Here is a 22877-nt window from a genome sequence, read left to right on the forward strand (position 1 = left end):
AAATGCAACTACCGCAAAATCCACCAACAGGAGGTATTGAAACCATGATTATAAATCTTACGCAATGTATGACACAATTTATGTCTACTATGCAAAGCATGATCCAAGATTTAATAAAATCACAAAACCAAATGCTGCAAACTTTATTAAGTAAAAAATGAGCGTACTAAATATCTGTATATGGAATGCTAACGGTGTTAACCAACATAAATTAGAGATTATTAAATTTCTGTCTGAAAAAAATATAGATGTAATGCTAATATCAGAGACTCATCTGACAAACAAAAACAATTTTAAAATACCGGGATTTAGACTGTATGTTACAAATCACCCGGATGGAAAAGCACACGGTGGAACGGCAGTGTTGGTTAGAAATCGGTTAAACCACTATGCTCGGGAATCTCATGCTACAGCCCACTTACAAGCTACAACAATATCCTTAAAAAATCGGAATTGTGATTTAAATCTAACGGCTATATACTGCCCACCTCGTTTTATAATTACAGATAGAGAATTTAAAGACTTTTTTGGTACGCTAGGTCATAGATTTCTAGCAGGTGGAGATTATAATGCAAAACACATGTACTGGGGTTCACGTCTTATTAATCCGAAAGGACGCCAGCTGTACAACACTATTATGAATAAGTATAATAATCTTGATATAATATCTCCTGGCAAGCCAACATACTGGCCCAGTGATCGTAACAAAATACCAGATCTAATTGATTTCGCTGTAATCAAAAATATAGATAGATCGCTTATGATAGCTGATACATGTACTGATCTATTTTCTGATCATTCGCCTGTACTAATAAAGTTATGTGAACAACCCATATTTGTTGAAACGAAAGTGGGCCTAACATCTCATAAAACGAACTGGCTAAAATACAAAAAATACGTAAGTAGCCACATTAATATTGATCTAAAAATAAACACAGAATGTGACATTGACGAAGGCATAAGAGAACTCAATGATATAATAACTAATGCAGCAGTCTCAGCAACACCAAATAAGAATTATAAGCCTCTTGGTCGCCGAAAAATCACTAATAGCGAAATTGAAAAGCTTGTAAATGAAAAAAGGCGAGCTAGACGTGAATGGCAAATAAATCGTTCCCCTTCTACTCAGCTCCAACTGAAATCTGCTGTGCGTAAACTAAAAAAAGCACTTAAAAGCGAGGAAGAATATAACACTCAAAATTATATAAAGAAACTGTGTCCAAATTCAAGTAAACGAAACTCCCTTTGGAAAGCCCAAAAGTCTACGAAGCCTCCAGTCGACTCCAACATGCCTTTAAGAGGCTTGGGTGGAAAATGGGAACGAAGTGACGAAGATAAGGCAAATTGTTTTGCAAATCACCTAGAAAAGGTATTTCAATCAAATTGCCCAAAGAACAATTTTAAGTTGCCAATCATCCACAATACCGCAAACGAGTCGCTTGGGTCTATTAAGACTTCAACTACTGAAATTGTTAGTATCATAAAAGAGCTTAACCCAAAAAAATCGTCAGGACACGATAATATTACTCCAAAAATGCTAATTGAGTTACCAAATATTGCTTTAACAGTGCTCTCCTTGCTCTTTAATGCAATTTTTAATTTCGGATACTATCCTATTTCATGGAAAAAGTCGCAGATAATCATGATAGATAAACCGGGGAAAGACCTGACACAGCCGTCTTCATACAGACCAATCAGTCTCCTACCCTGTCTTTCTAAAATATTTGAAAAAGTGTTACTATCAAAGATGTCTCCTTTCCTTCATGAAAATAATGTTATACCAACGCACCAATTCGGGTTTCGTGCAAAACATGGCACTGTAGAGCAAGTAAATAGAATTACTAACGAAATTAGGACGGCATTCGAACATAGAGAGTACTGTTCTGCTATATTTCTAGATGTGGCTCAGGCGTTTGATAAAGTGTGGCATGAAGGACTTTTGTATAAGATTAAAAAAAGTTTACCTTTCCAATTGCATAAAATCTTGGAGTCCTATTTAAAAAATAGAAAATTTGCTGTAAAAGTAGGTGATTTTATATCTGATGAACGTTCAATAAGGGCTGGAGTACCACAGGGCAGTGTTTTAGGCCCAACTCTTTACATCATATATACAGCTGATCTTCCAACTGCTAATAATGTTTTGACATCAACTTTTGCGGATGACACAGCTTTAGTGAGTCGTAACAAATGTCCCATTATAGCATCAAGAATATTAGCAAAGCACTTAAGTTCTGTCGAAGAATGGCTAGCAAACTGGCGTATAAATGTAAATGAACAAAAGTGCAAGCATGTTACATTTTCCCTAAGACCAAAAACGTGCCCGGCAGTAAAAATGAACAATATTCTAGTGCCTCAAGCGAATGAAGTTACCTATCTTGGTATTCACCTAGATAGAAGGCTTACGTGGAGAAAACATATATCTAGTAAAATAACGTGCATGAAGATAAGAGCTGCAAATTTAAATTGGCTTTTAAATAAAAACTCTAAACTTAGCTTAGACAACAAAGTGCTTTTATACAATGCGGTCATAAAGAAAATTTGGATGTATGGCATTCAACTGTGGGGTACGACCTCTGCAACTAATATTGATATAATACAAAGGTTCCAATCGAAGTTGCTTAGATCAATCACGTGCTCACCATGGTACATGCGCAATGAAAATATCCATAAAGATCTTGGTATCCCTATGGTAAAGAAAGAAGTAGAGGACAGCAGATTGAAATATTTATCTAAACTCCGTGATCACCCAAACCCATTGGCTAATGCTTTAGTACATTCCTGCGATCAAACACGCCTAAAAAGAAGGGATATGCCTGCGAACTAAAGAGCAACGTTTCACCAATACAGCTCAATCATTTGGTTGAGCTTGTCTAGTTTTTAAATAGATTTAAGATTTTATAACTTGTTGTTAGGCTTAAAGTAAAAGCAGATTCAATAAATAAGGAAATATTGAAAAAAAAAATTTATTAAACCTGTATAAGAAGAGAACAGCTGATTGTACATATAATTATTTGCTTACGCACGTGTTTAATACGGCTGTCTCTATTTATAATAACGTTTTGTTTTTTTTTTTTCGTTTCACTAACGAAATGTTTAAGTAATTTTGTTTTCTTTTTTATCAGATTCCGCAAACCACAAAGGTGAAGATATATTCAATTTGAACCAGGACCTGTGTCTTTCTTTAATGCACAAAAAATGCGGTTTCGCATTCAGTTTAACAATGTAATTTAGACTTTTCCGTGGCACTGAGAATTGCACTTGCGTTCACTTCAACTGTATTTATGTTTCCAAGATAAAATGGCAAAACCTTACTGAAGAGAATTGTCGAAAGAGCGGGAAAAATATGGCTGTCCCCATCGGTCTCATTTTGTAGTTACCCTATTGAAAAACACTTTAGAAGTTTTCGATATAACCAGTGTATAAGGGTTGTAAGTAGTTATTATCAATTTTGATATTTCATTAACAAAACAGTGACTAAAACTGAGTACCTGAAGATATTAAATAAGTTTTATTGCAGAGCCCTGTAAAATTGTGCGTTCGGAACAATCATGGCGCTTATAGAACCGTATCAATGGCTGACGCAGTCACATAATCTCAATGCAATACAAAGTTTTTTATTAACTTTAAAAACTTAAGACTTACAATACTTTATAAATTCAGAGGGCATGTGTTAAAATGAATGCGCTCAAAGTGCTGCCAGCTAGTTTAAACAACTGGTAGGGTTTGTCGAATAGCCACTCTGAAATCTTAGGACGATTCATGGATCGATTTTACTGATTCTTCGGTATTAATTTATTGTACGTCGAAGGTAATCGTCACATAATTTTGTTAAAATATTTTGTACATTGATATTCCGATGGATACGAAATATGATTTTCGATTTATTTATATATTAATTAAACGATAATTACTTAAATTCTGTTCTACTCTGAACGTAGGGCTTTCAAATCCGACATTCGTTATAACTCCAAACTATGCAATCAATTGCATTCACTTGTGGTAACGAATTTACAAGACATTTTTCTTAATTAACCATCTTAATGTACACAGACTACAATAGTGTTAAGAGTAATACTCTCATGTAGTATTGAGAATTGAGGAGGATGGAGTCATATGTAGAAGTTCACGTAAGTGAGGAAAGTTTCTGATTGTCATTCACTTGGGAGTGGCCAGGAACGATTCTTTTACATGTGGCTCAAGCAGCTCACGACATCCGGTCTTAGACCAAGTATCCTCTGGGTAGCCAACAGACATCCGTTTGGAGGCGAGCTAAAGTGAGAAGGCGAAACCCGCCTATGCGGTTGTGCATAGGGTTTGGGACCCACCACATAAAAACACCCCCCAATGAAAAAGAAAAAACAGCCTCGGATGAGAGACCCCAATTTTGATGACGACCACTGCAAACGTTTAAAGGACTACGAAATAAGGGCATGCACCTGGAATGTCCGGACCCTTAATTGGGAAGGTGCCTCTGCCCAGCTGGTTGATGTCCTCGTAAGAGTAAAGGCTGATATCACCGCAATCCAAGAAATGCGATGGACGGGACAAGGACGGAAGAAGGTGGGTCCTTGTGACATCCACTACAGCGGCCATATAAAGGAGCGCAAATTCGGTGTGGGTGGAGAGAGACTCCGTCGTCGAGTCCTGGCATTCACTCCGGTGGATGAACGTCTTGCCACAATCCGCATCAAAGCGAGGTTCTTCAACATATCGCTGATTTGCGCCCACGCCCCGACGGAAGAGAAGGACGAAGTGATCAAAGATACCTTCTATGAGCGCCTAGAACGTACCTATAAGCGCTGCCCCCGCCACGATGTCAAAATCGTGCTTGGCGATTTCAACGCTAGGGTGGGTAAAGAAGGTGTCTTTGGCACAACAGTCGGAAAATTCAGCCTCCATGACGAAACATCACCAAACGGTCTGAGGCTGATCGACTTCGCCGGGGCCCGAAATATGGTCGTCTGTAGTACTAGATTCCAGCATAAGAAAATCCATCAAGCTACTTGGCTGTCCCCGGATCGAATCACTCGCAACCAGATCGATCATGTTGTGATAGATGGACGACATGTCTCCAGTGTTTTTGATGTGCGTACGCTTCGTGGTCCCAACATCGACTCGGACCACTATCTTGTATCAGCTAAGATACGCACCCGCCTCTGTGTAGAAAAGCGTACACGTCAACAAACACAAGGAAGGTTCGACATCGAGAAGCTGCAATCACAACCGACAGCCGAACGATTTTCTACTCGACTTGCACTCCTGCTCTCTGAGAGCACTCATCAGCATCTCGGTATAAGGGAGCTGTGGGACGGCATATCAAACTCCTTACGTACAGCTGCAACCGAAACCATTGGTTTTCGGAAAAGTCAAAAAAACAGCTGGTATGATGAGGATTGTCGTCTCGCAGTGGAGAGAAAACAGACTGCCTACCTCGCAATGTTGCGATCGACCGCAACACGAGCGGGATGAGAAAGATACCGAGAGCTGAAGAGGGAAGCGAGACGCATTTGCAGACAAAAAAAGAAAGAGGCCGAAATGCGTGAGTATGAAGAGCTTGACAAGCTGGCCGACAGGGGTAATGCTCGAAAATTTTACGAAAAGATCCGGCGACTAACTGAAGGTTTCAAGACCGGAGCGCACTCCTGTAGGACCCCCAGAGGTGATCTAGTTATTGATGACCAGAGTATACTGAGTTTGTGGAGGGAACACTTCTCCAGCCTGCTGAATGGCAGTGAAAGTACAACACCAGGAGATGGCGAACCCGATTCCCCAATCGACGACGATGGAGCAGATGTTCCATTGCCCGACCGTGAAGAAATTCGAATAGCAATTACCCACTTGAAGAACAATAAGGCGGCGGGTGCCGATGGATTACCGGCCGAGCTATTCAAATACGGCGGCGAAGAGCTGAGAAGGTGCTTGCATCAGCTTCTTTGCAGAATATGGTCGGAAGAAAGCATGCCTGACGATTGGAATCTCAGTGTACTCTGCCCAATACACAAAAAGGGAGACCCCACAATTTGCGCCAATTACCGTGGGATAAGCCTCCTCAACATCGCGTATAAGGTTCTGTCGAGCGTATTGTGTGAAAGACTAAAGCCCACCGTCAACAAACTGATTGGACCTTATCAGTGTGGCTTTAGACCTGGAAAATCAACAACAGACCAGATATTCACCATGCGCCAAATTTTGGAGAAGACCCGTGAAAATAGGATCGACACACACCATATCTTCGTCGACTTTAAAGCTGCTTTCGACAGCACTATATGCCGCGATGTCTGAATTTGGTATCCCCGCAAAACTAATACGGCTGTGTAAGCTGACGTTGAGCAACACCAAAAGCTCCGTCAGGATCGGGAAGGACCTCTCCGAGCCGTTCGATACCAGACGAGGTTTCAGACAAGGTGACTCACTCTCGTGTGATTTCTTTAACCTGATGCTGGAGAAAATAATACGAGCTGCAGAGCTAAACAGAGAAGGTACAATCTTCTATAAGAGTGTACAGCTACTGGCGTACGCCGATGATATCGATATCATTGGAAACAACAACCGCGCCGATAGTTCTGCTTTCTCCAGACTGGATAAGGAAGCGAAACGTATGGGTCTGGTGGTGAACGAGGACAAGACGAAATATCTCCTGTCGTCAAACAAACAGTCAGCGCATTCGCGTCTTGGCTCCCACGTCACTGTTGACAGTCATAACTTTGAAGTTGTAGATAATTTCGTCTACCTGGGAACCAGCATTAACAGCAATAACAATGTCAGCCTGGAAATCCAACGCAGAATCACTCTTGCCAACAGGTGCTACTATGGACTAAGTAGGAAGATTTATGGTCCCTTAAGAATTGGCAACGGCGAATACCGCAGACGATGGAACGATGAGCTGTATGTGTTATTCGACGACATAGACATAGAGTCCAGCGAATAAAAAAACAGCGGCTACGCTGGCTAGGACATGTTGTTCGAATGGATGAAAGTGCTCCAGCTCTGAAAGTATTCGATGCAGTACCCGCTGGTGGAAGCAGAGGAAGAGGGAGACCTCCACTCCGATGGAAGGACCAGGTGGAGAGGGACCTGGCTTCGCTTGGAATAACCAATTGGCGCCAAACTGCCAGAAGGAGAGATGCGTGGCGTGCTGTTTTGGACTCGGCTATAACCGCGTAAGCGGTGTCTACGCCAGTCAAGAAGAAGATGTATTGAGAATCTGACCCTCTTAGCTAGGTGTAACATTATCTTCTTGCTTACTTGATGAAAATTATAAAATATTTATTCTAAGTAGATTTCGGAATATAGGGACTGTCTTGCGATTTCATCCATCTTTGGCATCGAGCATCGTTTCACTTATTTTAATGAATTGTCTTTTCAATTATTTCCAAATTATAATCCTTATCTGTACGCTCAATTTTATTTAATGAAGTCAACTGAAACAATGAGAGTTGTTAAATAGTTAATGATTGAATGGACGGGCTAGACAACTGCAGTATATGAAATAAAATCCCGATTACATATTTTTCCTATTAAGTTAGCGTATATTAAAGATATCTTATTTGTTTTCGAATACTTGAGCAGTTAACCAAATATTAAACATTTGTGCGTTAAAGGCTGGCGAGGGTCAAAAAACGAATATCTTACATATGATGAAATAATCATTATTGTTAAAATTATACTCACAATTATATTACAGAAGAGCGTAAGTTTTGTGAATTGAACCCTTGATATATTGTGCTCGTTATAAGTTGATTTTCACTAAAATAAAGCACTTCCCGTGGTTATTGTTATGAAAATCTCGGAAATATTGCACAATGATCCAGTGCAGATTTTATTGCTTGATGCTGACATTATTTTAAGTAATGATATTAAACCTGTAAATGTATTACCGTATTGAATAGTTAGGTTAGGTTACCTTTGAATAGTTAATATAATAATATTCAGTTAGTCAAAAACAACCACTTAATAAAGTATATGGTAGAAGCCAGTCTTGTTGCTACTGTAGTTTTAAAACAAAAGACTATAAAATGATACATCAGCGAATTGTCAAAAGTAACGTTAAATTTTCTGTATATGATGCGACAGACTGCTATTATACGTAACTTTAGTCCCTGTTGTGAATCCAATGAAAAAATGTTCCTCTTTCCTTTACAAAATATTAAATATGACTCTAAAAATATATTCGAATCTGACAGAAACATTCTTTCAGTAACATTTTCGTTAAACGCAATTCAAAGTAATTGCTTTGACTATAGCAAGTACTTTCGATTAATATGGATTGTAGGCAGAAGAACGTAAGAACAAAAACCGGAGTGTGGTACTCTAATCCGCTAAACCTAACCTACTCACAACTGAAGACTTCGATGTGAGTTTTAAATCTCCTCTATGGACTGACGACTAATTTGTTATTCTGTAATAATTTTCCTTATATTTAAAAAGCAAGTGGAATGAAAAAATGGGGTTTAAATTCATTTATGAAAATTTTACACGTCGGGCAATAAGGACTAACGTTATTTCACAGAATTGGTAGAGGTAGTATTTAAAGCACTAATATCCACATCATATTTTTATATTCTCGCAACATGTTGCATAGAGTATAATAGTTTTGTTCACCTAACTGTTGTATGTGTCACCTAGAACCAAAAGTTTAAGATATACAGGCAGGTTCTGGAATCCGAGTGAATGTGATATTAAATTAAATACAAAAACGAGTGACTTGTATTTTTCCAGTTTTGAAAAATGAGAAATTTGTTCATTTTCGTTCTCGTTTTCATTCCGTTATATAAATAAATGACAGCTTTCAAATAATTCAAAAAATAAAATATTTCAGAACCAATATTTTATTTTACAAAATTGTACAAATTTTTAAAAATTTGATGCGTATGCTAATGTTTTATTTGTATACCCTCGCACTATTTTGCGCAAATTACAACAATTTTGTCCACCTAACGGCTGTTTATAACACCTAAAACTAAACGAGGTAGAGAAGTTGTATATATGTATGTACATATGTATATCATCGAGACGAGTTGAATTCCAGATGTCTATCAGTCCGAGCAAAAGTCAACTGTAGTAAAAAATGCGAAATCTCTGATGTTTTTGTAGATGGACATATTCGGACCTGCTACCCCCAAAAAATGCCATTAAGTAAAACATATATGTAATTAAACTAATCCCCAAAAATACTAGTGAGCGTGCAATAAGTGGCTCTTGTAGGGTTATGTGGTGCATTTCGAACACCTATCGGCACTCACTTCTTTACTGTATTTAGCTCCCGTGGGCATAGACGGTAGGTGTATCGTCGCGAAAACCACTATCATTCTCAGGGAGATGGGATATGAAAATTGTAGGCATTGGACATCGACCAGTACCTCGGCGACTGCGAGATCATTCTAGCCCAAGGTGATCGCAGGAGATCCACTGCTATTTTGTTTATTATTATTTATAGAACCTTATTTGTTCTTAGTAAGGTTCAGCTCGCCGTAATGATAGAACTGAACACTGCCCGATGGGGCTACATATCGAGCCACTTTCTCCTTCATTGTCCAGGTTTCGCTAAACTGCGGCGGAAACATCTTACATCTTTATGAAACTTGTTACAGGTGTTCCTTGACACGGTGAGGAAGTTGGTATTGCATATGATCTTAATCAACCCATTGCCACCGATAACCGAAAACCTATTAAGTGTCATAACTAAGCCATAAATAAAGCTATAAAAATAGCTAGGAAGGGGCATATTTGGAAATACTTGTTTGGGAAAGTGGGCATGGCCTTCTACTAAATTTTTATATATATCTCGTAAACTACTAAAGCTATATCAACAAAACTCTATAGAGGTTTTTCCTTGAGCCGCTTTCTTTATACAGTGTAAAAATGCAGGAAATCGGTTGAAAACTATTAAAAATACTTCAATTCAGTAAGGAAAAACAGCAGAAATCTTAAATTTCATGGTAAAGATGGCACTAAAGGGCTACACTCATATTTGTATACACAATTTAAAATGGGCGTGGCTCCGTCCGCTTATGGCTCACAAACCATATCTTAGAAATTACTCGACCAATTTCACTGAAATTTTGATCCAACTACTTCCTTGGCATCCCAATGCCAATCAAATCATTATAATTATCATCATTTATAATCAAATTATAAAATAGCTTGGTGGTAAAAATTGTCCAGGAATTACCCCAGCCTCCATATACTACATACAATGATTTTTGTTTTCTAGTAGACTTTATTACGAATATGTGGGTCACATTGTGTGATAGTATATAACGTTCGGTTACACCCTAACTCAAACATTCCTACTTGTTCGTATTATTAATTGTGTAATGACATAAATTTGTACGTCTGGATGTCAATGGATCTCTTTATATTATTTGAATCATTCGTGTTGCTCAAAGTCTCTACACTGCCTTTATTGACCTAGCAATACCCGTTATCCAGCGCCTGCATGTACAGAAAGTTGGACAGTGAGTCGGGAATAGTTCTTCGAGTACTTTCATCAGAAACTAATAGTTTATTGTAAGCAATTCTACAGATGCCTATTTTAGATTCTTCATAGGCTTCACAAAGTTTTCTGAAAACGAGAATTGTCTTCGGTCCACAAGTACTCCAATTAAAAATGTGAGCAGCAAACTCATTTTCCTTTCAGTTTCGTTTTGGATTGCGAGGCTCGGAAGAACGATATTTCTGTAATTACACCTCCCTATTTCGAGTGTCGACTGGTGGTAGAATAGACTCCAGTCGATTGATTCGATTATATTTTAATTTGCTGTTGTGTAATTTAATCGACGTTGAAATATCTCTACCGACTGAAAAATATTTTCGACAAATGAGCGATTGGAAAGCATTCACAGGCCATGGTTGAGCTACTGATCGACAATAGCTACTGATTGCAATAGCATCGGTAGTCGACAGTAGTTTATCTATTGTCAGTTTACACTCGCAATAAGTTTGATAGGTATGTAAAACTAACACTACTCTACATAAAAAAAAAATTTCATTGTCCTAAACTTTATTTTATGATTTTCTGATTAATTATGAACAAAAACGACAAGAAAGTACCTTCTTTTCGTATAAAGTTTGCTTTTGTAAGAGTTATAGTAATAATACTATATTTGGGGTTAATTAAGAGGTAGTACCAATGAACATAAAAGAAAAAGTAAAAGTGTGCACTTTTAAATTATTTTTTACTTTTTTGTAAGTTATTTTGATAGTAAAACTTAATTAAAATGTTCCTTTAAGTGATTTCATTTTCAATTAAAAAAAAAATATCGTTAAAACGGTGTTTTAACGGTATATTCATTAGTGACCCTAGTATTTAATGTATGCAATGTAAAGGATTGTTTGCCCTTGAGACCGCAAATGATCCTGAACGAATAATAGCTAAAAAAACAATTTTGTTTGCCCTTCAGATCGCAAGTGATCCTAAATAACAATAGACAAGAAACAATTTTGTTTGCCCTTGAGATCGCAAATGATCCTAAACGAATAATCTATAATATAACAAGTAAGGAAAGGCTAAGTTCGGGTGCAACCGAACATTTTATACTCTCGCAATTTATTTAGAGATCTACCTATATTTTCGGTGAAAAATTACCCTTAGGTACTGAGTTCTTCATGTTTTATATCAGGGGCCTTGAAAAGTCATGGTTCGATTTTGACAATTTTTCCACAAGTGATGTCACAGCTCAAATACAGTATTTGTGTAAAGTTTTATTTCGCTATCTTTATCGGTTCCTTATGTATACATTATAAAGTGAACGAATCAGAAGAATACAAAATTGAGTTATATGGGAAATAGGTGTGGCGTAGTTGTGAACCGATTTCGCCCATATTCCACCAGTGTCATCAGGGTGTCAATAAAATATTACATACCGAATTTCATTGAAATCTGTCGAGTAGTTCTTGAGATATGGTAAAAAATCTCAGTGCAGCTTCCTTCTGCCATTTCCTATGTGAAATTTAGTGTTTCTGATGTTTTTCGTTAGTGAGTTAACTCACTTTTAGTAATTTTCAACCCAACCTTTGTATGGGAGGTGGGCGTGGTTATTATCCGATTTCTTTTATTTTTGGACTGTATACGGAAATGGCTAAAATAAACGACTGCAGAAAGTTTGGATTATATAGCTTTATTGGTTTGCGAGTTATATACAAAAAACCTATTTGGGGGCGGGGTCACGCCCACTTTTCCAATAAATTACATTCAAATGTGCCCCTCCCTAATGCGATCCTATATTCCAAATGTTATTTTCATAACTTTATTTATGGCTTAGTTATAGCTCTTTATGTGTTTTTGGTTATCGCCATTTTGTTGGCGTGCCAGTGGTCCGATTCCGCCCATCTTAACCTTCTTATGGTGCCAAGGAACACGTGTTCCAAGTATCATTAAGATATCTCAATTTTTACTCAAGTTACAGCTTGCACGGACGGACATCCGGATTTGAACTTTATTCGTAACCCTGATCACTTTGGTATGTTTAACCCTATATCTAACTCGTTTAGTTTTAGGATTTACAAACAACCGTTATGTGGACAAAACTATAATACTCTCTTAGTAACTTTTGTTGCGAGAGTATAAAAATGAATCGCAAAATGTGTTGCTAAGCGCATAGCTCGAGAACCGCTGAACCGATTTCGCAAATTCTTTGTTTAGAATGTTTTTAGAGGTACCGGGATGGTTCTTACGGAGATTAGAAAAATTGCCACAATTTTCTAATCACCCATACAAACAATTTGTGTCGTTAGTCTTGAAAAAAGTCGAGAAGGCCCAAACCGATCTGGCTAATTTTAGTTTTGAAATTTTTATGGAAGGCCAGGGAAGGATTATAAAGTAAGTATATGTATATCGAAAAATTGTGAGGAAGATAACAAGGAGATGATTTTATTTGAATTGACAACAAAATTATAAAAAAAAAATTTGGTCATTTGTTACTTTCTCCAATATACGATTAAAAAAATAAAAGTTTTGCGAGTATAACTGGCAGCCAATTGGAGATTTCAAAATTGTGGGATTTTTTATGGGACTTCAAAGCGGATATACAAAGTATCCGTGTTATTTGCGCTTATGGGATAGTAGAGCGGATGCTAAGCATTATACTCAACGGTCTTGGCATGAAAGAACAGAACTTTGTATCGGAAAAGAATACGTAAAATTTGAGCAAATTGTTGAAGCAGAAAAAGTTTTAATACCGCCTCTGCGCATTAAGTTAGGGTTGATGAAACAATTTGTTAAAAAACTGGAACAAACCTCAGAAGCTTTTGAATACTTAAAAAAGTTTTTCCCGAAGTTATCCGAAGCAAAGGTTAAAGCCGGGGTTTTTGTTGGTCCGTTGCTGGATCGTGTTCAAAAAGCGAGTTGGAACAGTTTCAAAGCAGTCGTTTCTGGATTCTTAGGAAATAACAAAGCCGAAAACTACGAAAACCTGGTTGAAAATATGCTAAAAAATGTTGAGGCCATGGGCTGCAGAATATCATACATATGCTGCATGCTCATTTAGATAAATTCAAAAACAACATGTGAGCGTATTCAGAAGAGCAAGGAGAACGGTTTCACCAGGACATTATGAGCTTCGAACAACGTTACCAAGGCCAATACAATGAAAACATGATGGGAGACTATATTTGGGGTTTATTAAGAGATAGTACCTATGAACATAAAAAAAAGTAAAAGTGTGCACTTTTAAGTTACTTTTTACTTTTTTGTAAGTTATTTTGATAGTAAAACTTAATTAAAATGTTTCAATTAAAAATTAAAACCACATATTTTAAAAAATATCGTTAAAACAGTGTCCTAAATAAAAAAGCAAACTTTTTCATGGCATATATATTTTTTTCGTCTAATTAAGACCTACACAATAGAAATTTACTACTTTGAAGTTATGGTCAAATTTCATGTTGACCCGTGTAATCAATGGATGTAAAAGTGTCCTTTGCGTGGCCAATTATGAAAGATATTCTCGATGAATCACAGTTTTGCTACTACCCCTTTGTAATGAGCAATTTATATTTTGAGTTTATTCTCTATTATTTTTGAGTTCTTCTTATACATTGTTTTAGCAGAACTTATACTGAAGTTTTCGCAGTGTTTTGGCATATTTTTTTGTTAATGTAATGGCATCTCTTTCCAATCTGATTTTCCACTTATACGGCCTTTTCTTATTTACTAGTTTTTCATAACTGCAAACTTAGTGCATTAAAAATGAAACTTTGTGATTTTTAAACTTACATAAAACGCCAAAAAAAATGATTAGTGCATAGAGCCTTTTGAGTAATTTTTCCTGGACCGAGTTTTTAGATTCATATACTTTGAAGTGAACGAATCAGATGGCTTATAAAATTATGTTATACAAGCAGACCGCTCTGGCTTCGCACGGGTTTAAACAAATATTTCAAAAGTTATAAGTTTTTACATACTTATACACACTCTTCCATACATATGTATGTACTTTCCCGATTCCCGACGATTTTCAGTTTCAGATTAAGATTCTCCATCACTGAGTCTTTTTAATACCCTCACCTGGGAACTATTTCTAGAAAGTTGATATTCATGCAATAAATATCGCCTATGTTACTCGGGATGAATCTAGCTTTCCAATGGTGAAAGTGGTTTTGAAATCAGCACAGTAGTTTTTGAGTTTATTCATTACAAACATACCTACAAATCTTTCCTCTTTATAATAGTATATAGTATATGTTATGAACCGATGTTTTTTGTTTTGCATCAGTAATATTAGGATGTCAACGAAATGTTATATACCACATTTGAGATTTTCAAGTAGTTCTTCAGTCTATGACCCACAGGTGAGAGACTAAGCGCATATTAAATTTTTTATACCAATCTCAGTCAGAACAACTCAAGGGATGGCTGCTTTGAGTTGTTCTGACGTTATTAGTTATTGAGTTAAGGGGTTAGGTGCGTTTCATTATTTGAAAAAAAGAAAAAAAAATGTTGTCTTATTAAAGACTACAACTGTTTAAATATTCTTCAACAATTTCAAATCGAACGATTAAAATTCTAAGAGATATACTCCTTGGAGGTGCCTCCCACCACCTTATATACCAAATTTGAGATTTTCAAGTAGTTCTTCAGTTTATGACCCACAGGTGAGCGACTAAGCGCATATTAAATTTTTTATACCAATCTCAGTCAGAACAACTCAAGGGATGGCTGCTTTGAGTTGTTCTGACGTTATTAGTTATTGAGTTAAGGGGTTAGGTGCGTTTCATTATTTGAAAAAAAGAAAAAAAAAATGTTGTCTTATTAAAGACTACAACTGTTTAAAATATTCTTCAACAATTTCAAATCGAACGATTAAAATTCTAAGAGATATACTCCTTGGAGGTGCCTCCCACCAGGCTACGGCCGTTTCAATTTAAAATTTTAAACGTGTTTAAATCAAAACTTCATTTGTTAAGTCGGTGGACACGATTTCTAGAAAAGTTATAGTATGTTTACATATGAAAATAATCTCGTTCAATAATTGTTTACATATAGCCAAATGAGATTATCAATTGTCAAATGTGTTGTATTTGTTGTTGTATTACACATTTTTCTCTCGCTGTCGCAATTTCTGTTTACATTTTCATTTGACATTTCGATAAAACTAGGAAAAACATCGAAAATCTAGTTGTATAAAACGAGATAATTTATAATCTCGGATTATCAAGAAAGGAGTTTTGTATGGTAAATCTCGTTTCTTAAATATTGATTGTCGAGTTTTCATTTAGTAAATTAGATTGTCTACGGCGTAGTTGCTGGGTATTTTGCGGTGCTCTTCCGATATAGTATGGTTTTCAGCTCTGCTCAAGACACTTTTTACTTTAAATAAACCCACAAATTTTCGATCGGGTTCATGTCTGGATTCTGAGCTAGAGTTTTTATAACATTCCGCAGTTATAGAGCATCCACATCTTCACAGAATAAGCCTTATGTTTTGGGTCATTATTCTAGTAAAATTTAAATTTCGGCTTGTTGTCTTCAATACAACACCACTTTTGAGTACTGCCTAACAAATAGGTTTTAAAATGCATCCATGGTATCGTCGATGAAATCCAAATAGCGAACCCCTTTGCGTGAAATACAACCCCGACAGACAGTTTGCCACACATAATGTTTCGATTTTTCAATGCTTTTAAAAGCTTTCTCCATACTTTATTTGATCCTTCTTTAGAATATCATCACTTTAGTCTCGTCAGAGATTATGACATCATCCCAAAAGGTAACTGGCTTTTCAGAATATAACGTAGCGAACGATAACCTACTTTCAATATTCTTAACGGATAGCAGTGGCTTTTTCCTTGCAACTTGTGATGTAAAGTCAATCCGGTTAGGAAGCTATTTTACAGTCTCATGGGAAAAAGTGACACCACGTTCATTCTGGAGATCAGTTACAAGGGCCCTTGTCGAAATTCGTGAGTTATTACGTATTTTTCTTAATAGATCAGATATTTTACGCGGCCGGCAACTGGAAAGTTTTGCTTTGTTTGTCTACTTAAACAAAACATTAATAGTAACTATTCGAAATTTTTATCGATCTGGTAATTATAGCACACCAACTGAGCCACATCAAACGAGGTTATTTTGCCAGGCATTTTTTTTTCAACAAACAATTGTTCGAATCACAATTTCGTCACTAACTTATAGCACATTAATAAAAAAAGTAGAAAAGGAATTGTAAAATTCGTAAAATTGTACGTTTGACGTTTCATACGGTAAAATCCTAGTTCCAGTGCCAAAACACTTTCCTGGCACATTAAATATTGAATGTTTGCGAATTTAGGTGTTTAAAATGTACTATTTTTGGAGAATTTCACCTATTTCTTTTTGCATATCCTTTTAAATATTCCATATAACCATTTCTGTGACAATAATTATAACATCTTAAGTCAAGAACACTTCTCCGACCTGCTGAATGGCAGTGAGAGTACAACACCAGGAGATGGCGAACCCGATCCCCCAATCGATGACGATGGAACAGATGTTCCATTACCCGACCATGAAGAAATTCGAATAGCAATTACCCGCTTGAAGAACAACAAAGCAGCGGGGGCCGATAGATTACCGGCAGAACTATTCAAATACGGCGGCGAAGAACTGATAAGGTGCATGCATCAGCTTCTTTGCAGAATATGGTCGGAAGAAAGCATGCCTGACGATTGGAATCTCAGTGTGCTCTGCCCAATCCATAAAAAGGGAGATCCCACAATCTGCGCCAATTACCGTGGCATCAGCCTCCTAAATATCGCATACAAGGTTCTATCGAGCGTTTTTTGTGAAAGACTAAAGCCCACCGTCAACTTGAAATTCGGGCTTGAAATTCGTTACTCAGGGGTCTCAGGAGTCGCTGATTACGAATTAAAAATGAGTTTTTAAAAATTCAAAATGGTTGTGGAAAGAATTTTAGGTATCAGTCGAAATTATTTTAGCGATTTGTCCTGATGGAGGTATACTTTACTCGAACGAATTCTGCTCCATGAAGTCTTCAGTGTACACTAAAGAAAAATATGGATAATTAATCTTATTTATTTTTGAAAAATATAATTTATTTAATAGTATATAATATATATATATATATAATATATTAATATATATAATATAATATATTTAATAGTTTTCTTTTTTCGAGCTATATCGAGTTCTTTTCTCTTCAAAAGATCTATGTAATGGATTTCTTTTGCGCTTGTTGTTTTGTCCTAGTGATTCTCTTTTTAGCATCCAGCAAAAATCTAGGAAAGCATGCTGCTTAAAAAACGAAGCCAAAAACTCCGCACTGTCCTTTGGCAAACCTAAGTCGCGTATGAGGTCATTCAATACAGGCTGTGAAACCAGCGTTAGGACTGGTTTTTTATTGTCTTCACTTTCAGAATAGTCAGTGTCGCTATCGTTATGGTCGCTCTCAGGCTCGTAATCATCCACATTCATCAATTCGTCATTTTTCACTGCGTTGATGCTCTCGAAATCAGTTCTTTCATTTTCTTTGTCAGATAAAATTGGAGCCTTTACTGATGTCACTATTTTATAGACGATGTTGTGTTTGTTTTTAACAGTGTAATTCTTTCTAATTTCATTTGAGCAAAAAAAGCAATCTTCTTTTGAAAGAGGTTTCTTCCATTCTGCTGGACTGGAAAATTTTATTGCTTTTTTGTTTTTCTTCCAACGGTTAAACATTGATTTACAAGAATTGCAAATTATATTGGGAACCCATGCATTCTCATCAATTTGTAAATAAAAAATTGCCTTGTACGTGACTTTGATGTCATCAGTAATTTTTGAATGGCAGTGAGAGTACAACACCAGGAGATGGCGAACCCGATCCCCCAATCGATGACGATGGAACAGATGTTCCATTACCCGACCATGAAGAAATTCGAATAGCAATTACCCGCTTGAAGAACAACAAAGCAGCGGGGGCCGATAGATTACCGGCAGAACTATTCAAATACGGCGGCGAAGAACTGATAAGGTGCATGCATCAGCTTCTTTGCAGAATATGGTCGGAAGAAAGCATGCCTGACGATTGGAATCTCAGTGTGCTCTGCCCAATCCATAAAAAGGGAGATCCCACAATCTGCGCCAATTACCGTGGGATCAGCCTCCTAAATATCGCATACAAAGTTCTATCGAGCGTATTGTGTGAAAGACTAAAGCCCACCGTCAACAAACTGATTGGACCTTATCAGTGTGGCTTTAGACCTGGAAAATCGACAACTGACCAGATATTCACCATGCGCCAAATCTTGGAAAAGACCCGAGAAAAGAGGATCGACACACACCACCTTTTTATCGATTTTAAAGCTGCTTTCGACAGCACGAAAAGGAGTTGCCTTTACGCCGCGATGTCTGAATTTGGTATCCCCGCAAAACTAATACGGCTGTGTAAATTGACGTTGAGCAACACCAAAAGCTCCGTCATGATTGGGAAGGACCTCTCCGAGCCGTTCGATACCAAACGAGGTTTCAGACAAGGTGACTCACTATCGTGCGACTTCTTTAACCTGATGCTGGAAAAAATTATAAGAGCTGCAGAGCTAAACCGAGAAGGTACAATCTTCTACAAGAGTGTACAGCTCCTGGCGTACGCCGATGATATTGATATCATCGGAAGCAACAACCGCGCCGTTTGTTCTGCTTTTTCCCGCATGGATAAGGAGGCGAAGCGAATGGGTCTGGAGGTGAATGAGGACAAGACGAAATATCTCCTGTCATCAAGCACCCAGTCGGCGCATTCGCGTCTTGGCTCCCACGTCACTGTTGACAGTCATAACTTCGAGGTCGTAGATAATTTCGTATACCTGGGAACCAGCATCAACAACACGAACAATGTCAGCCTCGAAATCCAGCGCAGAATAACTCTTGCCAACAGGTGCTACTTTGGACTGAGTAGGCAATTGAACAGTAAAGTCCTCTCTCGACGAACCAAAATCAAGCTCTACAAGTCGCTTATCATTCCCGTCCTGCTTTACGGTGCAGAAGCTTGGACGATGTCAACATCAGATGAGACGACACTAGGAGTTTTCGAGAGGAAAATTTTGCGCAAGATTTATGGTCCTCAGAACATTGGCAACGGCGAATACCGCAGACGATGGAACGATGAGCTGTACGAGTTATACGACGACATTGACATAGTTCAGCGAATAAAAAGACAGCGGCTACGCTGGCTAGGTCATGTTGTCCGAATGGACGAAAACACTCCAGCCCTGAAAGTGTTCGTTGCAGTACCCGCCGGAGGAAGCCGAGGAAGGGGAAGGCCTCCACTCCGTTGGAGGGACCAGGTGGAGAGCGACCTGGTTACACTTGGGATCTCCAACTGGCGCCGAACTGCGAAGGAGAGAGACAGGTGGCGCACTATCGTCGATTCGGCTATAACCGGCTAAACGGTTGCAACGCCAATCACATACATACAAGTCAAGTTAAGTCAAAATCGAGTTAAGGTCTTTGAAATGCACATTTTAACCCCATCCGTTTTCAAAATCTTCGTTTGTACAAAAAGTTATCACGGTTTACCTCTATATTTTTTGAGTTTATTTCACACGTCACAACTATGAAGTTTAAATGGAAGGTTCTTCTTTATTAAAATGGAAGGTGCAAATTTACTGAACCTACTACACATTAACTATGTGAGTAATGTTGTTTTTTATAGTGATGATTAGATTACGCAGCCACACAAAAAAAATTTTTGGTTCTGACCTGGGGGTCTCACTATGTAGATTTTATGTGTTTTGGGTCGCTGAATCCGAATCCGAGGTCCATTTAACCCCATCAGTTCAGGATTTTGACATAACCTCAAAAAACCAATATGGCGGACACGTTTTCGAAAAATTCATCGGATTCGCTTGAAATTCGTTACTCGGGGGTTTTTGGGGTCGCTGATTACGAATTTGAAGTCAGTTTTTGAAAATTCAAAATGGCGGATCCAATATGGCGGACACTTTTTTGAAAAATTCATCAAATTCACTTAAAATTCGTTACTCGGGGGTTTTTGGGGTCGCTGATTACGAATTTGAAGTCAGTTTTTGAAAATTCAAAATGGCGGATCCACTATGGCGGACGACTTTTTTAAAAATTCATAGGATTCGCTTGAAATTCGTTACTCAGGGGTCTCAGGAGTCGCTGATTACGAATTAAAAATGAGTTTTTAAAAATTCAAAATGGTTGTGGAAAGAATTTTAGGTATCAGTCGAAATTATTTTAGCGATTTGTCCTGATGGAGGTATACTTTACTCGAACGAATTCTGCTCCATGAAGTCTTCAGTGTACACTAAAGAAAAATATGGATAATAAATCTTATTTATTTTTGAAAAATATAATTTATTTAATAGTATATAATATATATATATATATATAATATATTAATATATATAATATAATATATTTAATAGTTTTCTTTTTTCGAGCTATATCGAGTTCTTTTCTCTTCAAAAGATCTATGTAATGGATTTCTTTTGCGCTTGTTGTTTTGTCCAAGTGATTCTCTTTTTAGCATCCAGCAAAAATCTAGGAAAGCATGCTGCTTAAAAAACGAAGCCAAAAACTCCGCACTGTCCTTTGGCAAACCTAAGTCGCGTATGAGGTCATTCAATACAGGCTGTGAAACCAGCGTTAGGACTGGTTTTTTATTGTCTTCACTTTCAGAATAGTCAGTGTCGCTATCGTTATGGTCGCTCTCAGGCTCGTAATCATCCACATTCATCAATTCGTCATTTTTCACTGCGTTGATGCTCTCGAAATCAGTTCTTTCATTTTCTTTGTCAGATAAAATTGGAGCCTTTACTGATGTCACTATTTTATAGACGATGTTGTGTTTGTTTTTAACAGTGTAATTCTTTCTAATTTCATTTGAGCAAAAAAAGCAATCTTCTTTTGAAAGAGGTTTCTTCCATTCTGCTGGACTGGAAAATTTGATTGCTTTTTTGTTTTTCTTCCAACGGTTAAACATTGATTTACAAGAATTGCAAATTATATTGGGAACCCATGCATTCTCATCAATTTGTAAATAAAAAATTGCCTTGTACGTGACTTTGATGTCATCAGTAATTTTGTTTCGCAATGAACTAACTTCGTACTTGCAGCAGATATAACAAAACACATCGATTACTATCGCAGTTGTGACATAGATTGTTACTTTGTCTTGTCGCAGTATACTCTACATTAGCCAAGTTTCCCACCAATGAAGAGCTGCAGTTGTTGGATGACGACGCCTGAGAGCCTGCTTTCTCACTCTCAACCGCCGATACTGGGGTTCCGAGTCCCTGCATCGTAACACGTTTCTTACGCGGGTCTGCCATGACGGCATCAAAGCCGTTATCCAGGGACTTAGCCGGATAGCGGACAATCTCCGTTGCCCACCGTCACCACGTGGAGGTGCCCTGGATGCAGACACACGCAAGATCCAATTACTCAGCATAGGACTTAAGCAAAATGTACTCTTCTCAAACAAAGAACCGAAATAAGATTTATTATCCATATTTTTCTTTAGTGTATCCGCCATTTTGAATTTTCAAAAACTGACTTCAAATTCGTAATCAGCGACCCCAAAAACCCCCGAGTAACGAATTTTAAGTGAATTTGATGAATTTTTCAAAAAAGTGTCCGCCATATTGGATCCGCCATTTTGAATTTTCAAAAACTGACTTCAAATTCGTAATCAGCGACCCCAAAAACCCCCGAGTAACGAATTTCAAGCGAATCCGATGAATTTTTCGAAAACGTGTCCGCCATATTGGTTTTTTGAGGTTATGTCAAAATCCTGAACTGATGGGGTTAAATGGACCTCGGATTCGGATTCAGCGACCCAAAACACATAAAGTCTACATAGTGAGACCCCCAGGTCAGAACCAAAAAATTTTTTTGTGTGGCTGTGTTATTGAACCAAATATTAGCATAATGTATTGCACTGCGCCTAGCTCAGATTCGGAAAGTGAAGTTGTAAGTACTATACATACTCTTTTATTGGTATATAAAATTAAATTAATAGAATACTATAAAAAGAGTAAAAAACGAAGAAATCCTCGTAGTAGACCACATCAGTTCCAACATACCAATGAGCATTATCTATACTTCTTAGTACCTTATTTAGGAAGCGCTAAATGCAGGCAATACAGTTTTGACTTCAGCAACCCCATAGTTGAGCTCCATAGGCCAATTGGCTTTAGTACTTGATTATATATAAACAGCTTGTTTGCGATTGAAAGTGTGGATCTCCTACCGACCAGATGGTAAAACTTAGCAAATTCGACTTGTAGAGTTTGATTTTTGTTCGTCGAGAGAGGACTTTACTTTTCAATTGCCTACTCAGTCCAAAGTAGCACCTGTTGACAAGAGTGATTCTGCGTTGGATTTCAAGGCTGACATTGTTGGTGTTGTTAATGCTGGTTTTCAGATAAACGAA

General features: G+C 37.5%; 2 protein-coding genes across 20 annotated transcripts in view; one reads left to right on the forward strand and one right to left on the reverse strand.

The window, feature by feature from the left end:
• The window catches only part of LOC105220257 (FERM domain-containing protein 3), a 363284-nt gene that overhangs the window by 248659 nt on the left and 91748 nt on the right, over positions 1-22877 (forward strand). The window lies entirely within an intron of this gene.
• The window catches only part of LOC105220101 (uncharacterized), a 271949-nt gene that overhangs the window by 95545 nt on the left and 153527 nt on the right, over positions 1-22877 (reverse strand). For 13 of the 16 annotated variants that reach the window (XM_054226385.1, XM_054226391.1, XM_054226404.1 and 10 more), the window contains one exon: positions 7672-7862. The exons of 2 other annotated variants lie outside the window; for them this stretch is intronic. In XM_054226385.1, coding sequence (XP_054082360.1) covers positions 7747-7862 — 116 coding nt within the window. In that variant the 3' untranslated portion in view covers positions 7672-7746. Of the gene's footprint in view, positions 1-6832; positions 7422-7671; positions 7863-22877 lie in introns of those variants that run through there. One more of the 16 variants, XM_054226384.1, reaches the window with a different exon arrangement.

Source organism: Zeugodacus cucurbitae, chromosome 3, assembly GCF_028554725.1.
Source record: "Zeugodacus cucurbitae isolate PBARC_wt_2022May chromosome 3, idZeuCucr1.2, whole genome shotgun sequence".
Lineage (NCBI taxonomy): Eukaryota > Metazoa > Arthropoda > Insecta > Diptera > Tephritidae > Zeugodacus > Zeugodacus cucurbitae.